General features: G+C 39.2%; 1 protein-coding gene across 9 annotated transcripts in view; it reads left to right on the top strand.

The window, feature by feature from the left end:
- Positions 1–14,842, top strand: part of LOC145254893 (sodium-independent sulfate anion transporter-like) — a 635,989-nt gene that overhangs the window by 440,983 nt on the left and 180,164 nt on the right. For 7 of the 9 annotated variants that reach the window (XR_013863830.1, XM_080113811.1, XM_080113815.1 and 4 more), the window contains 2 exons: positions 1,455–1,526; positions 11,114–11,213. Coding sequence is in view for 8 of the 9 variants with exons in the window: in XM_080113811.1 (XP_079969937.1) it covers positions 1,455–1,526; positions 11,114–11,213 (172 nt within the window). In the remaining variant the exon portion in view is untranslated. Of the gene's footprint in view, positions 1–1,454; positions 1,527–11,113; positions 11,214–12,267; positions 13,365–14,842 lie in introns of those variants that run through there. The other 2 variants (XM_080113818.1, XM_080113816.1) reach the window with 2 other exon arrangements.

The following is a 14,842-nucleotide window of genomic DNA, read 5'->3' as shown; positions in this document are numbered from 1 at the left end:
GTTGATATATTTTGAACTAACCATATAAAAGTTTTTAAGGTTAAACAAAAGATTTAATTAGTTCAAAATATACCATAAACTTTTACTTGGTTGATATATTTTGAACTAACCATATAAAAGTTTTTAAGGTTAAACAAAAGATTTAATTAGTTCAAAATATACCATAAACTTTTACTTGGTTGATATATTTTGAACTAACCATATAAAAGTTTTTAAGGTTAAACAAAAGATTTAATTAGTTCAAAATATACCATAAACTTTTACTTGGTTGATATATTTTGAACTAACCATATAAAAGTTTTTAAGGTTAAACAAAAGATTTAATTAGTTCAAAATATACCATAAACTTTTACTTGGTTGATATATTTTGAACTAATCATATAAAAGTTTTTAAGGTTAAACAAAAGATTTAATTAGTTCAAAATATGCTAAAGACTTTAAAGATGAACTTGGGAAAGAGCATGTAAAATAAGTGATCGAATATGATTCCGACTTAACATATTTTATTTGACTCATTGTGATGAAAATTGAGTGGACTGCAGTCACGGAGGTGGGCTGTATGTGCGAACTCGAAACCCATGCGATTTTTAAATACGGAATTTAACATGAAATTGTGTCGTGCTGAAAAGGAGAAAAAATGTGTCGTTTTTGAACGATAGTTATTTTGGTGAGAGTACAATTCAAGTCGATTTTGTTTTTGAAGAAAAAGTAGTCGCTGTTAAAAAGAATTACAATGCGATTGAGTAGACTTGTATGGAAAGTCGTTTTTAAATGAGAAATTTAAAAATTAATTTCTGTGTCTAGCCATGTAGCTCCACTTTTGTCTTTGTCGGGGAGTAGTGAGAGCTAGCTGTATCTAGCGGAGTAGTGAGATCTAGCTGTGTCTAGCGGGGTGTTGAACGCTAGCTGTGTCTAGCGGAGTGTTGAATGCTAGCTCTGTCTAGCGGAGTGTTGAGCGCTAGCTGCATCTAGCGGAGTTGAGCGCTAGGTGTGTCTAGCGGGGTGTTGAGCGCTAGGTGTGTCTAGCGGAGTGTTGAGCGCTAGCTGTGTTTAGCGGAGTGTTGAGCATTAGCTGTGTCTAGCGGAGACGAATACTACTTCCTACCCAGTTCATGATCATGAGATCAGGGAGGCGTGTAATGAAAATTGAGTGGACTGCAGTCACAGAGGTGGGCTGCATGTGCGAACTCGAAACCCGAGCAATGGGAGACAAGAAGGCGATGAATCAGCAGGTTCGAATGCACATTAATTTGCATAAATGTGATAATATAAGGCCAGGAGTTAAGGTGTTTGAGAGAGTTAAGCCGTTGAGTTCTCAAGAACCGGATGCAACCTGGTTAAAGCGGAGTGTCACTGAGAATCGAGTTCAGGTTTTTTTTTTTTGCGATTAGACTCATTCCTATTTTACTGAACTTAAAATGCATTTTAAAGAATTTTCTCTTTTTCTCTTTTAGTATGGAATTCTTATTGGCATTGGAATATCGTTGTTTCCACTGTTATATCCTTTGTCTCGGCCAAACATTCAAGTAAGATTCGTCCACTAAATCTTTCTTTACGTTTACTTGAAAATGTCTTATATGGTGTTTTGTCTAATGTTTTGTCTAATGTTTTCTATGATGCATTTTTATTTTGTATGATGCATTTTTATTTTGTATGATATTTTGTCTCCTGTCTTATATGTTTAGTAGTGTTTTTGCCTGATATCCAATATATATATAATGTATTTCTGTTTTGTATGATGCGCTTTGTCTTGTCTGATGTTTGGTACGATGTTTTGTCTTTTTTATCTGATGCATTTTTGTTTTCATAATGTATCTTATGTTTTGTACAATGTTTTTTTATGAATTTTTGTGTTATTTTACATGATGATCTTTGTTTTTGGTTTGTCTGGTATTTTTATGATGTTTTACCTGATGCATTTTTATTTTGTCAGATGTTTTGTCTGTCTTATGTTTTTATGGTGTATTTCTCTGTCTCCTTTTAAATTATAGTCACTTAATATTGGGTATAAACAAATTTTCAAATTACATAATGATTTGTTCAAGTTTAAAGTGAGAGGTCAGTTTGCTATGTACTTAAGCTTACACACAATTAATCACCCTGGAGTTCATATTTCCGAACAACTTATTGTAGTAGTTAAAGTTGAAGGCATACACACAAAAAAAAAACTGATACTTGAATTGTATTTAAAAAAATTCACAAAAATATGACACTCTCACATTGTAATTAACAATTTTCTCAAGCATGCCAATATCAACTTTAAAAAAGTCTGATTTTTGAATTGTAATTAATAATTCAAACAGGGAGCTTATTTTAAACAAAAGCCATTCATATCAATTGGGCCCAAGTGGGGATTAGAAATACTGAAAAGATAAAAGCTTGGTTTTCAATGCATTAAAATTAACCAGCCACTTTTTACCCTATTGCACCACATGCTCAAGGTATGAGGAGAGAGACTCAGAGAGATCTTGATAATTGTTGGCCTTTGAAGCGTTGCCAGAGATCGTAGTGTCATCTGCATATATGTCAACGAATGAACTTAGAATGTGATTTGGGAGATCATTGATGAAGATAAGGAAGAGAGTTCGACCCAGAATGGATTCTTGAGCATTGATACTTTGAGCTTCAGACTTTTGCCCATCAACAATTACTTGTATAAACCTATCAGATAGAAAAGATTTGATGGTTGAGAAGACATTTCCAGATACCCCATGGTTGAAAATCTTGTAAAGTAGACCTTCATGCCAAGGCCTTTGATATGTTAAGATCTATCGCTCTTAAGAGGAAGCTCCTCCCTCCATATCAATAGATTCACTGATCCTGTGTGAAATTAGTCAATATATCCATTGCAGATCTTGCTGAATGGAAACCATATTGCTTGTCACTGAGTACGTTATTTTTCCTGAGGTGGTTGATAATTTCTCTATTTAACACGGATTCATGCAGCTCATGACTAATTGGTCTGTACTGAGATGCAGAAGATTGGTCTGTATTATTTTTAAATATTAGGCAAATTAATGAGGTAATCTTTACATAAAAGAGGCATATCTTTGTAGGTTTTATTCCATTACTGGTGAGTTGGAAGAGTGAGCAACAGATCTTCTGGTTGGTGCAGTTGTTGAAACTCCAACTGATTAAACTTAAAAAAAAATTAAAATATGTGAAAAAAATATATATGGATGAAGAAGTTATTGAGGTTGTTGCTACTGTTGGAGCAAAAAATAGAGCAGGTACTAGTCTGGTAGCAAGAATTAGGTGTGATCTGAATAAGTTTAGGAAACGTATTACTAACCAGCCGTTTTACTTCTATCAAGCATAGTGTGATGATGTATGAAAGCAAAACCTGGCTAGTGAGTGTTGAGAACATTAAGATAGATAATATGATAATGAGACGATGGCTGTGTAATCCTTAAAAACAAACTCAGATCTGATAAGCTCAGATAAAAATTAAATCTCAACATTATACAGAAAGAATTTATGAAAGTTCTTGGGTTTGTAGCTATCCCCCTCCTCCAACTTCTCTTTTGGGACTCAACAGGACTCACCCAGCCTTCTGGTTCAGAGTTCGACTAAAACGTGATACAAACAAGCCAACATGGCTATCTAATCCTACAGTACTAGCTCTAATCTTTCGTCATGCACATTTCTACTACTTCTGGGAAACAAATTGATGGTGAACACGCAACGTTCATGTGTAATAAATTGCGAACAGACGGGCTTACCTGACAAACGCTCGAGGTGTGCATTCTGCAAAGCGGGTACGTCCAAAGAAAAATGGCAAGATGGCGGCGGCCGGTTAATATTGCCAAGTAATCACGCAAAATCTCGTGTTCTCTCGCACACACGAGAGTTCAGCTAAGCATAAAAACGGGTCACTGTGAGCAAGAAGAGAGAAGGAAAAACGTAGTCAAGAAAAGACGACGCTTCTGACGATTGAGACATTAAAAAGAAGAAAAAGAGCAAGAAGTAGAAGAGGAAGAAGAGAACGATACATGAGAAGACGAGGTGTGTGCGGTTTTGAGTAAATCGAAACAGACACAAAAAAAAAACTCTGATTACAAGCTATTTCGGCTTTGGTATGGAGAAATTTGACATCAGATTAATTCCGGAATTCGATGGCTCCCCCACTGGTCCCTCGGTGGTCGAATGGCTGGAAAAGGCTGAGCGCGTTTGCCGGTTGTGCAAGATTAAAGACCCAGCTATGGTTATCCCATTGAGACTCACTAAAGGGGCTTATGCCGTGTACCAGCAGCTAGGGGAGGATCCGACCATGGAGCAGATTACACAAGCGCTATACGGGGCATTTGGTACAGACCCTTTTGTCGCCTGGAGGCAGTTTTCCGAACGCCGACTTGGGCCGGGGGAGACAGTGGATGTCTACATGGCCGACTTGAAAAAGCTTGCCACTCCCTTCGGCGGTGCAAGTGATCGCATATTGGCATGCGCCTTTTTGTCGGGACTTCCGGATGAGGCAAGTCGACTGCTGCGAGCATTGTCAAGACTCACTGAGATTGGATTGGAGGAGTTATTGGCGAGAGCACGAAACATCTTGAAAGACGATCGAGAATTAGTCTCCACAGCTGTTGACACTCTGGACTCGCCAACGAAGGGTCTACGATGCTATACCTGTGGTGGCCCCAACCACTTTTCCAGAGACTGCAAAAGCGGTACAAGGCGAACCCCTAATTATGGAGCACGACAAGTAATACGGTGTCACCAATGCAATAAGCCAGGCCACATAGCGCGGAATTGTCCGGGAAATGGGCAAGGGGAGGACGCCGCAGCGCTAGCACCCTCCCCAACGCGGCATTGAACAAAGCGCTGCCTGCAGTAACAGTTCAAGTTGATGGATGTGAACGTTCAGCGCTGGTTGACACCGGCTGTACCCAAACCCTTCTTCGAAAGGAATATTGCGCCACATGGAAGAAACGAAGGATCCCTGTACTTACTGTCGGCCAAGGCTCATTGGTGTGTTGTGGGGTCAGCGTTGTTCATATCAGCATTGGCAATGGCTCTCCGGTTGCTGTGACGGTGTTAGTGGTCAATGGGGAGCTGCTCGGATATGACCTTCTCCTTGGAATGGACGCTATCACACAGCTAGGCGGAATTACTGTGAACGGCGCCGGTGATGTGAGCTTCTCTCGACCAAACAAACAAATGTGTGCAGCAATCACTCTCGATGAGCCCGACTTCCATGCAGAATACGATAAGGGCACAAACACTTGGACAGCGTCCTGGAAATGGGCAGGCGACCAGCCACCAGTGTCATTGCGGAATCGACTTACAGAGTATCCTCCTCCTGCGTGGCTTAGGGGGCAGTACGAGGCAGAACTTCAAGTGTGGCTGGATAATGGCTGGTTAGTTCCATACCCAGAGGATGAGCTCGGGCCCCCGTGGGGGCTAATTCCCCTGATGGCTGTCAGACAAGAGAACAAGCAGAAAGTTCGACCTGTTCTTGATTACCGGGAACTTAATGAATACGTTGACCCACACACTGCGGGGGCTGATGTCTGTGCTCATAAACTACGGGAGTGGCGGTGGCAGGGTGCGGAAGCAGCCATACTGGACTTGCGAAGAGCGTACTTGCAAATACATGTTGAGAAATCGCTGTGGCCGTTCCAGACGGTGGTGATCAAAGGAACTCACTATTGCTTGACCAGGCTAGGATTCGGCCTGAATGTAGCCCCTAACATCATGACAGCAATCATGCAGGCGAGCCGGCGTCAAGATGAAGCGGTGCAACATGCGACATCGTCGTATATAGACAACATTTTTGTCAATGAGAGCCTCCTGTCTGCCCAGGCGGTCAAAGAACACTTCGAGCACTTCGGATTGTCATGCAAGGAGCCGGAGCGGCTACAGGACGGGGCGAAAGTGCTCGGACTGCAGGTGAGCGGAAGTGCAGATGGCCTTCAATGGGGAAGGAGTGGTGAAATCCCGGAAATCCCATTTACCATCACACGTCGGAGCACGTTTTCCATTTGCGGAAAATTGGTGGGTCACTTCCCTGTGTGTGGGTGGCTCCGAGTGGCTGTAGCGGCCATAAAGCGACGGGCAACTTCTATGTCAACTGGATGGGACGATGAGGTGCATGATCCTGCCCTGCGAAGCATGCTGGTGGAAGTTGTGGCCAGAGTGACCAATGATGACCCTGTACGGGGGAGCTGGTGCGTCGATGGGAGTGAATTTACAGTTTGGGTAGACGCCAGCTCACTTGCCCTTGGCGTTGCTCTGGCGGTCGACGGAAGGATAATAGAAGATGCCTGCTGGCTTCGGCCGGAGAATGACGCCAAGCATATAAACCTAGCTGAACTCGATGCTACACTGAAAGGAGTCAATCTAGCGCTTCAGTGGCAGGCTAGAATCCTTCACATCATCACGGATTCCACGTGTGTGCATCGGTGGATGACCAATGCCTTGAACGGAAAAGCACGTCTGACAACGAAGGTGTCGGCCGAAATGTTGATCCGGAGGCGGCTTGCTACCCTAACCAAAACCACTAAGGAATACGACTTGGTCATAGATGTGACACTGGTGCAGTCCTGTTTGAATCAGGCGGATCGTCTGACCAGAGTGCCACGCCGTTGGCTAGACCTGCCAAAAGAAGTGAACGAGTCAGCACCTGTAAATTGCGCTGCAGTGGGACATAGACTCAGCCCGGAGCATATTAATGATGTGCATTGCCAAAGTGGGCACCCCGGTGTAAACCGAACGCTTTACTTCGCCAGATTGGTTGACCCCTCTGTGTCTCGGAGGGCTGTGAAATCTGTTGTGGGAAGCTGCAACACCTGCCGATCGATCGACCCAGCACCTGTCCGGTGGAAGAAGGGAATACTCAGTGTGAAGCGTAATTGGGATAGGATTGCGATGGACATAACGCACTACAACGGGAGGCATTTTTTGACGCTTATCGACTGTGGACCATCTAGGTTTTCATTGTGGCGGCCCCTTCGCCGGCAGGACGCGGCTGCCATTATCCATGAGTTGGAAGGTATGTTCCTCGAGCGTGGCCCTCCTTCTGAGATACTCACCGACAATGGCCCCGCTTTTGTTAGTGAGCCGTTTAAACAGTTTGCAGATGGCTGGGGTGTCCATCTGCGTTTTCGGTGTGCCCATGTTCCCAGTGGAAACGGGATTATTGAGCGCAATCACAGAACTGTTAAGACAATCGCAGCGCGGAAGGGGTGTACGGTACCTGAAGCAGTCTATTGGTACAACGTCACCCCTAAGGACGATGTTTCACCCTCCACCGCGCCAGCCAACGCGCTACATACATACCGTGTCAGGGTGAGAGGTTTGGAGAGCAGCTCACTACCCGAACCGGAGCCACCACAAAAGAACATAAAAGAAGGAGATGTCGTCTGGGTTAAAAAAACCCGAGGCCAGTGCACGACTCGCTACGGAACCGGTCATGTCACTGAAGTGATCAGCCCGCAGGCGGTGCGAGTTGATGGAATACCTCGTCATATTAAAGACTTAAGATCAGTATTCCAAACGCAGCTGCCGCTTGACGAAGATAGTGAAATTGAATCTGTGATCAGCGACCCATCATTCTGGTTCATGACGGCTTCAACGCACAGCGACACTGAGAGTGGTAGCCTTCAAAGTACTGACCCTCCTGCTGATGATGAAGACCTGGACAGTGATACTGCGATGCTCAGCTTTAGGTTCGCCGACCTTCGTGTCACGGAAGACAGCGCAGACGATGATGAAGCCCCGAATCCCCCTCTCCGAAGAAGCACTCGAAGAAAAAGGCCACCGCCTCCCTGCTCTTTCTGTGATAATGAGATCAGGGGGGAGTGTGTAATAAATTGCGAACAGACAGGCTTACCTGACAAACGCTCGAGGTGTGCATTCTGCAAAGCGGGTACGTCCAAAGAAAAATGGCAAGATGGCGGCGGCCGGTTAATATTGCCAAGTAATCACGCAAAATCTTGTGTTCTCTCGCACACACGAGAGTTCAGCTTAGCATAAAGACGGGTCACTGTGAGCAAGAAGAGAGAAGGAAAAACGTAGTCAAGAAAAGACGACGCTTCTGACGACTGAGACATTAAAAAGAAGAAAAAGAGCAAGAAGTAGAAGAGGAAGAAGAGAACGATACATGAGAAGACGAGGTGTGTGCGGTTTTGAGTAAATCGAAACAGACACAAAAAAAAAACTCTGATTACAGTTCATCGACTTCTTATTGTACAAGCCTATCTTCAATTTACATGGGTGGAAATGGAGAGGATACCAGCTTTTGCAAACACAGCATTGTTAGTAACTTTGTCTTTCCAAAAAATTCCAAGAATTCTCCACAGACTAAACATGTGAAATGTGTTCTTGGTGGTTGTAGGTTGTCCATGCTTTGTTGCCATACAGAAAGGTTCTGATGTCACATGCCATGTAAATGTTCACTTTTGTTGAGTATTTTCCCACACCCAAATTGTCAATTTTGCAAAAGTGGTGGATGCCTTTCCGATGCACTTGTTAAGTTCTACATCAAAAATAGGTTGTCTGAAGCTGTAGTCCTGAGATATTGGAATTGATTCACTGTCCATTTATAGTCAGGTGATAGGATTGCTTGGCTCATACCTGGGTTTTCTTCAGGCTGATGGTGAGGCAATTCTTTGCAAGCATTGGAAAATCAGTCCATGAGTCTTTGAAGTCCTTCTTCAGTGTGAAATGCTATTGCCGCATCATCAGCAAACCAGAAGTTCTTGATGGGAACGTGTCTGACTTTGGTCATGAACCAAAAGTGGTTGATGCTGTGGAGGCGGCCATCCAATCTGCAGCGAAAGTAAACTCTGTCTTCTTACAAATTGAAGACATGTCTCAGGAGAAGGGCAAAGAAAATGCCAAATAATGTAGGGGCAAGCAAACATCTCTGTTTGACACCACTTTTTTCAGCAAAGGTGCCCCCATCAAATTGCATGATACTCATCGTACCCTTGTAAAATGACTATGAAGCTCAAGAGTTTGGAAGAGCAGCCAATGAGAGGTAATATCTTGAATAGCTCATCTCTACTGAGTAGATCGAATACCTTAGTAAGGTCTATGAAGGCAAAGTACAATGGCCTGTTTTGTTCTCTGCATTTCTCCTGCAGTCGGTGTAGTGAGAAGAATATGTCATTGGTGGAATGTTGGGAGCGAAAGCCACTGTGATGCAGGTTATATTCTGTCAGCAAGAACTTGCAGTCCCACCAGACTTATGACATTAACATTAAATAATATTGATGAGGTGTGTGATCGCTGCTGAAAAGGATATAATAATATAACAATATATAACAATATAACACAATATATAACAATATATAGCAATATATAACAATATAACAATGTATAACAATATATAGCAATATATAACAATATAACAATGTATAACAATATATAAAAATATAACACAATATATAATAATGTATAACAATATAACACAATATATAACAATATAACAATGTATAAGAATATATAACAATATAAAACTGTATAAGAATATATAAGAATATATAACAATATAAGAATGTATAAGAATATATAGCAATATACCAATGTATAACAATATAACACAATATATAACAATATAACAATGTATAACAATATATAATACGTAACAATATATAACAATATATAACAATGTATAACAATATATAATATGTAACAATGTATAACAATATAACAATATATAACAATATAACACAATATATAACAATGTATAAGAATGTATAGCAATATAACAATGTATAACACAATATATATATATATATATATATAACTATATAACTATAACATATATATATTTATATATAAATATATAACTATAACAATATATAACAATATATAATAATATATAACAATATAACACTATAACAACACAATATATAACAATATAACAATGTATAAGAATATATAGCAATATAACAATGTATAACAATATATAACAATATATAGTAATATATTACAATATAACAGTCTATAACAATATATAACAATATAACAATGTATAACAATATATAAAAATATAACACAATATATAAAACACAATATATAACACTATAACAATGTATAACAATATATAGCAATATAACAATGTATAACACAATATATAACAATGTATAACAATATATTACAATGTATAACAATATATAACAATATAACAATATATAACAATATAACAATGTATAACAATATATAACAATATATAACAATATAACAATGTATAACAATATATAACAATATATAACAATGTATAAAAATATAACACAATATATAAAACACAATATATAACACTATAACAATGTATAACAATATATAGCAATATAACAATGTATAACACAATATAACAATATATAACAACGTATAACAATATAACACAATATATAACAATGTATAACAATATATAACAATATAACACAATATATAACAATATAACAATGCATAACAATATAACACAATATATAACAACACAATATATAACAATATATAGCAATATAACAATGTATAACACAATATATAACAATATATTACAATGTATAACAATATATAACAATGTATAACAATGTATAACAATATAACAATGTATAACAATATATAACAATATAACAATGTATAACAATATAACAATGTATAACAATGTAACACAATATATAACAATGCATAACAATGTATAACAATATAACAGTGTATAACAATATAAGACAATATATAACAATATAACACAATATATAAAAATATAACACAATATATAACAATATAATATATAACAGGTGAGAATAAGGGAAATGAGAGATGATTAGAAAAGGGAATAACAAGTGCAGTATGCATTCATTTCTTTTATCTACGAATTCAATCCCTGTACAGAGCAGTACATTTTCATTTATTTTTTTCAATCCCACCCATAATAAATTTCACTAAATAATATCTGAAAAGAAACAGATTATATTATGGAGTTCTTTGAAAGTTTTCTAAAATGTATCTCCAATAAGTGGAAAAAATTGTCTTTTTAATGAGAAACCACAAATTTATTGCATGATGTGTCTTGAGGCTCACCCTATTGTTTATTACATTGATATCCACCTTTTGGAAGAGGAAGCGATTTTGAAGTTTTGATGATTTATATAATTCTTTATTTTCATAGATACAGCAATCATCACCACCTGTGATTAACCTGGAATTAGGACTCCAATTTCCTGCTGCTGATTACTTTGAGGATACAATTATCGATATGTTGAATACAAGTATGTTGATTTTTGCCATTTCATATTTTTCTTGCGTGTTTAGATTTTTTTCTTTTGTAGATGTTTTGAATATAAAGTATGATGCCTTTTTACAATCTCTCCCTTTAGTTTTGTCATATTGTAAGAATGGATGAAATATGATAACCCATTTATGTTCAAAAAGTGTAAGACAATAGAGAGAGATGAAAACTCAGATGTGGAGAAAGTAGTATTTGGATGGCAAAGCTATTGATGTTGTCCAGAAGTTTTGTTACCTTGATGATAGAGAACAGAGAGGAGTTGGTAATGGTGTGATAATAAAAAGTAGGCATGGTTCAGGGAAATTCTGACATTATTAATCAGTAGAGCATTACTACTGTTGACCAAGACAAGAATCTATCAGGCATGTGTGCACATGTGTGATGATGTATGGAAGTGAAATTTGACCAGTGGAAGATTAAGGACATGTGTTTGGATGAAATCACACAGAATTTAATATGGATGTTCCTGAGGTGTACTGAAGTGTCTAAGGAAAGTCTGGTCTGTGTGAATGTGGCCAAGGACTAGAGTGGCAGGAACAGGTAAGTTAGGACATCCATGAGAACTAGAAAGGGCAGGAAGTTGATGGACACTGAGAATGACAAGTACTGGAATGGCAGGAGTTGGAAACGAACTGCAGGAAGGAGGTTGAGCAGGTGCTGAGTTAGCTGGAGGGGCAGCCTTATAATGTCTGACAAAAAGTCCATGGTGTGAGGTACACTTAGTAGAGAGGAAGGAGACAGCATCGAGGCCATAGGGCAAAGGCTTTGAATGAAAAGCTATATTCCTTTAATATTGGTGATTGCTGCTAGTACAATGCTGGGATGAAATTTGATTGGTTGGATCAAGTGATAAAATACACAGGAAAATAAAAACTGTGTTTATTTCTCTCACATATGGTAATTTTATAATTTTTATATGTAATAGTCATAAACTATTAAAATTTTGATAACAAAAAACTTCTTTTTTTTTTTTACTTACTACAATTATAATATTACAGGTGTCAACCATCTTGTGTCTTTGTCTATTTAAACAGGCACTCCTATTTTCTCTTGAATCAGCAGCAAACTGTACAGGGCTTCACCTGAATGCTACCAAGACTGAGTGTATGCCAATTAACATTCGCAACAACCACAAAATTAAAACCCTCATAATAAATAAACTCAAATGTGTTGAAAACTACAAGTATCTAGGATCACACATCAGAAACTCTGAGAAAGACTTTTACAGTAGAAAGGGCATGGCATGGACTGCTTTTAACAAAATGGATACAATCTGGAAATCCAATCTTGCTTGCAAATTCAAAATCCAAGTTTTCTACGTACTTATTAAGGCAATCTTACTCTATGGATCTGAAACTTGAACTCTTTCAGCAAAACAACGGCGTCATTTAGATGGATTTTACACATGTCTTTTTAGAAGAGTACTCAATATCTCTTGGCAAAAGTACCCAACTTTTGACATGATATATGGAGACTTACCGAGAGTATCAACAGTTTGTAAGAGACGAGTTCAGTTTGTTGGAAATTGTGCACGTGCCACAGATAAACTTGTTCCATCATTTGTACTGTGGAGGCACCAATCATCTCACAATCGATTTTGAAAGTTAACTTTTCCAGATAGGATACAACAAGATACATTTATCTCCAAGGAAGATATTTTGGGTGCTATGACAGATAGGGAATACTGGAAGGATGTAGTGAGTTCTATCTTGGCTGAGGCCACAAGATGATGATGATGCATGATAATGATAAACTACAGACCATAACATTGAGATACTTCATAAAACTTAATTTCAAAAATATTTACAAAAATAAAGTGGTCCTAAAAGCAAATAAGAAAATAAAAAAATAATTTATTCAGAAAGTAAATGAATAAATTTCTAAAACACTTTCTCATTCTTTATGAACATAAATTTTGTCACATTTTTGTTGTTGAAAAATAAAGCATCTAAATAAAGAGAGATAATACCAATAACATTATTTAGTAAAATGTCTAATGAAATGTTTTTGTTTGTATTGGATCAAGATTTTTTTATGAGTATTGGATTACTCATGTCAAAAATTGGAATTATAAATTTTCATAAATTTACTCTAAAAAAGGTGGGGGGATTAAGATTTAGGCCTCAAATAGTGAAGCAATAATGTATAGAGAAAGATGTGAATAAAAATGTTTTACCACATAAAGCAAATAATAGTGTGAGGAGATGAAGTGACATAGCATCACTCTGTTCAACCAAATGTTCTTCAAAAACGTTTAGATTTCAATGTGATGAGTTTACTATTTGCTACTGTAGGGAAGTAGAAAAAAAAAGAAATTAAAAAAAATATATAAGACACAGCTGTTCCTTCCAAAAGGTTGAGCTCTTCAACGTCCAAAAATAATTCACGGTCACAAAAAGAATTCACCGTCACTTCTTCCAACCGTCGTTTCACTCTCTGCGCTCTTCGCCCTGCTTAAAAAAAAGTACCGTTTATATGCTGCCCATTTCTCCACTTATGCAACGACTATCAACCAGAGCCATCTAGTTTTCCATTTCTCCAAACAGCCAATTTGCAAAGGGGGACAACTCAAATCACACGCCCCCTTGATCTACACGATCATCACACGTACACCCATACTGTAGTCGCTCGACCAACATGGCGGCCGTCTCTCTCACTGCGATCTCCGCAGAACCTCTTCGTGAACGTCGCTACTTGGCTCGACGTCGCTGTCTTCCTCTGATGACACCACTACTGGCCGCACATCAAGGATGTGTCGAGGGATGCCGTCGATAGATACATTGTTCAGGGACTGGACACTTGTCACAATGCCCCTCCCCCAGTGTGTGGTACAGCGAGCATCAGGCGGTTTGATCCACACTTCCTCTCCCACTCGCACAGTCGCTCGCTTCTCACCTTCCTCCGTGGGTACCTGTGCAGTTCGGGGATGCCGTCACTCGTACTTGAAGACTGCCCTCTGCGGCACTGACTCCAGTTTTTGCCCTGAATTTGGAGCCATATTATACCAGAAGACAGCTTCTGGCGGCGAAATCTGGCCCCTTTCAGCTATAGCCTTAATGGTCCTGTGATGCCGCTCCACAATTCCGTTTCCGCCTGGTCTATATGCAGCCCTGAAATAGCGCCGCACTCCCCAATTATCCAACACATTCTCCATGACAGCTGAGCGAAAGGCAATTCCATTGTCCATTAGCATTTCCGTCACTGGACCCCTCTCCAAAAACACCTCTTCCAAGACCTTTGCAATTTCAGCTGCATTTTCCGCCTTGATCTCCCTCCAAATGGCTACTCTTCCTGGTCCACAGTCCACCATTGACAGATACAGTCTCTGTCGATAGTGCGTTACGTCTATCGCCAACCTGCTCCAGTTCTCTGCCACCTGAACCTCACCAGCTTCGTGTCTACTCGGCGCAGGGTCGATTGATTGACACCGGCTGCATCTCTCAACCACTGTCCTAACGGCCTCCTTTGTGATTCTGGGGTCCACCTTCCTGGCCAAGAACAAGGTTCTCTCCACTCCAAAATGGTGCATGTCATGCAAACCCTTCAGAGTGTCTTCATTCAAACAACATATTGCAACAGCTGCCTCATTCGGCGCCTTTAGCCAGGTCT

Source organism: Euprymna scolopes, chromosome 30 (assembly GCF_053919585.1).
Source record: "Euprymna scolopes isolate OS-2025 chromosome 30, ASM5391958v1, whole genome shotgun sequence".
NCBI lineage: Eukaryota > Metazoa > Mollusca > Cephalopoda > Sepiida > Sepiolidae > Euprymna > Euprymna scolopes.
Note: the sequence above shows the minus strand (reverse complement) of the source record. Positions and strands in the feature narration are given on the sequence as shown.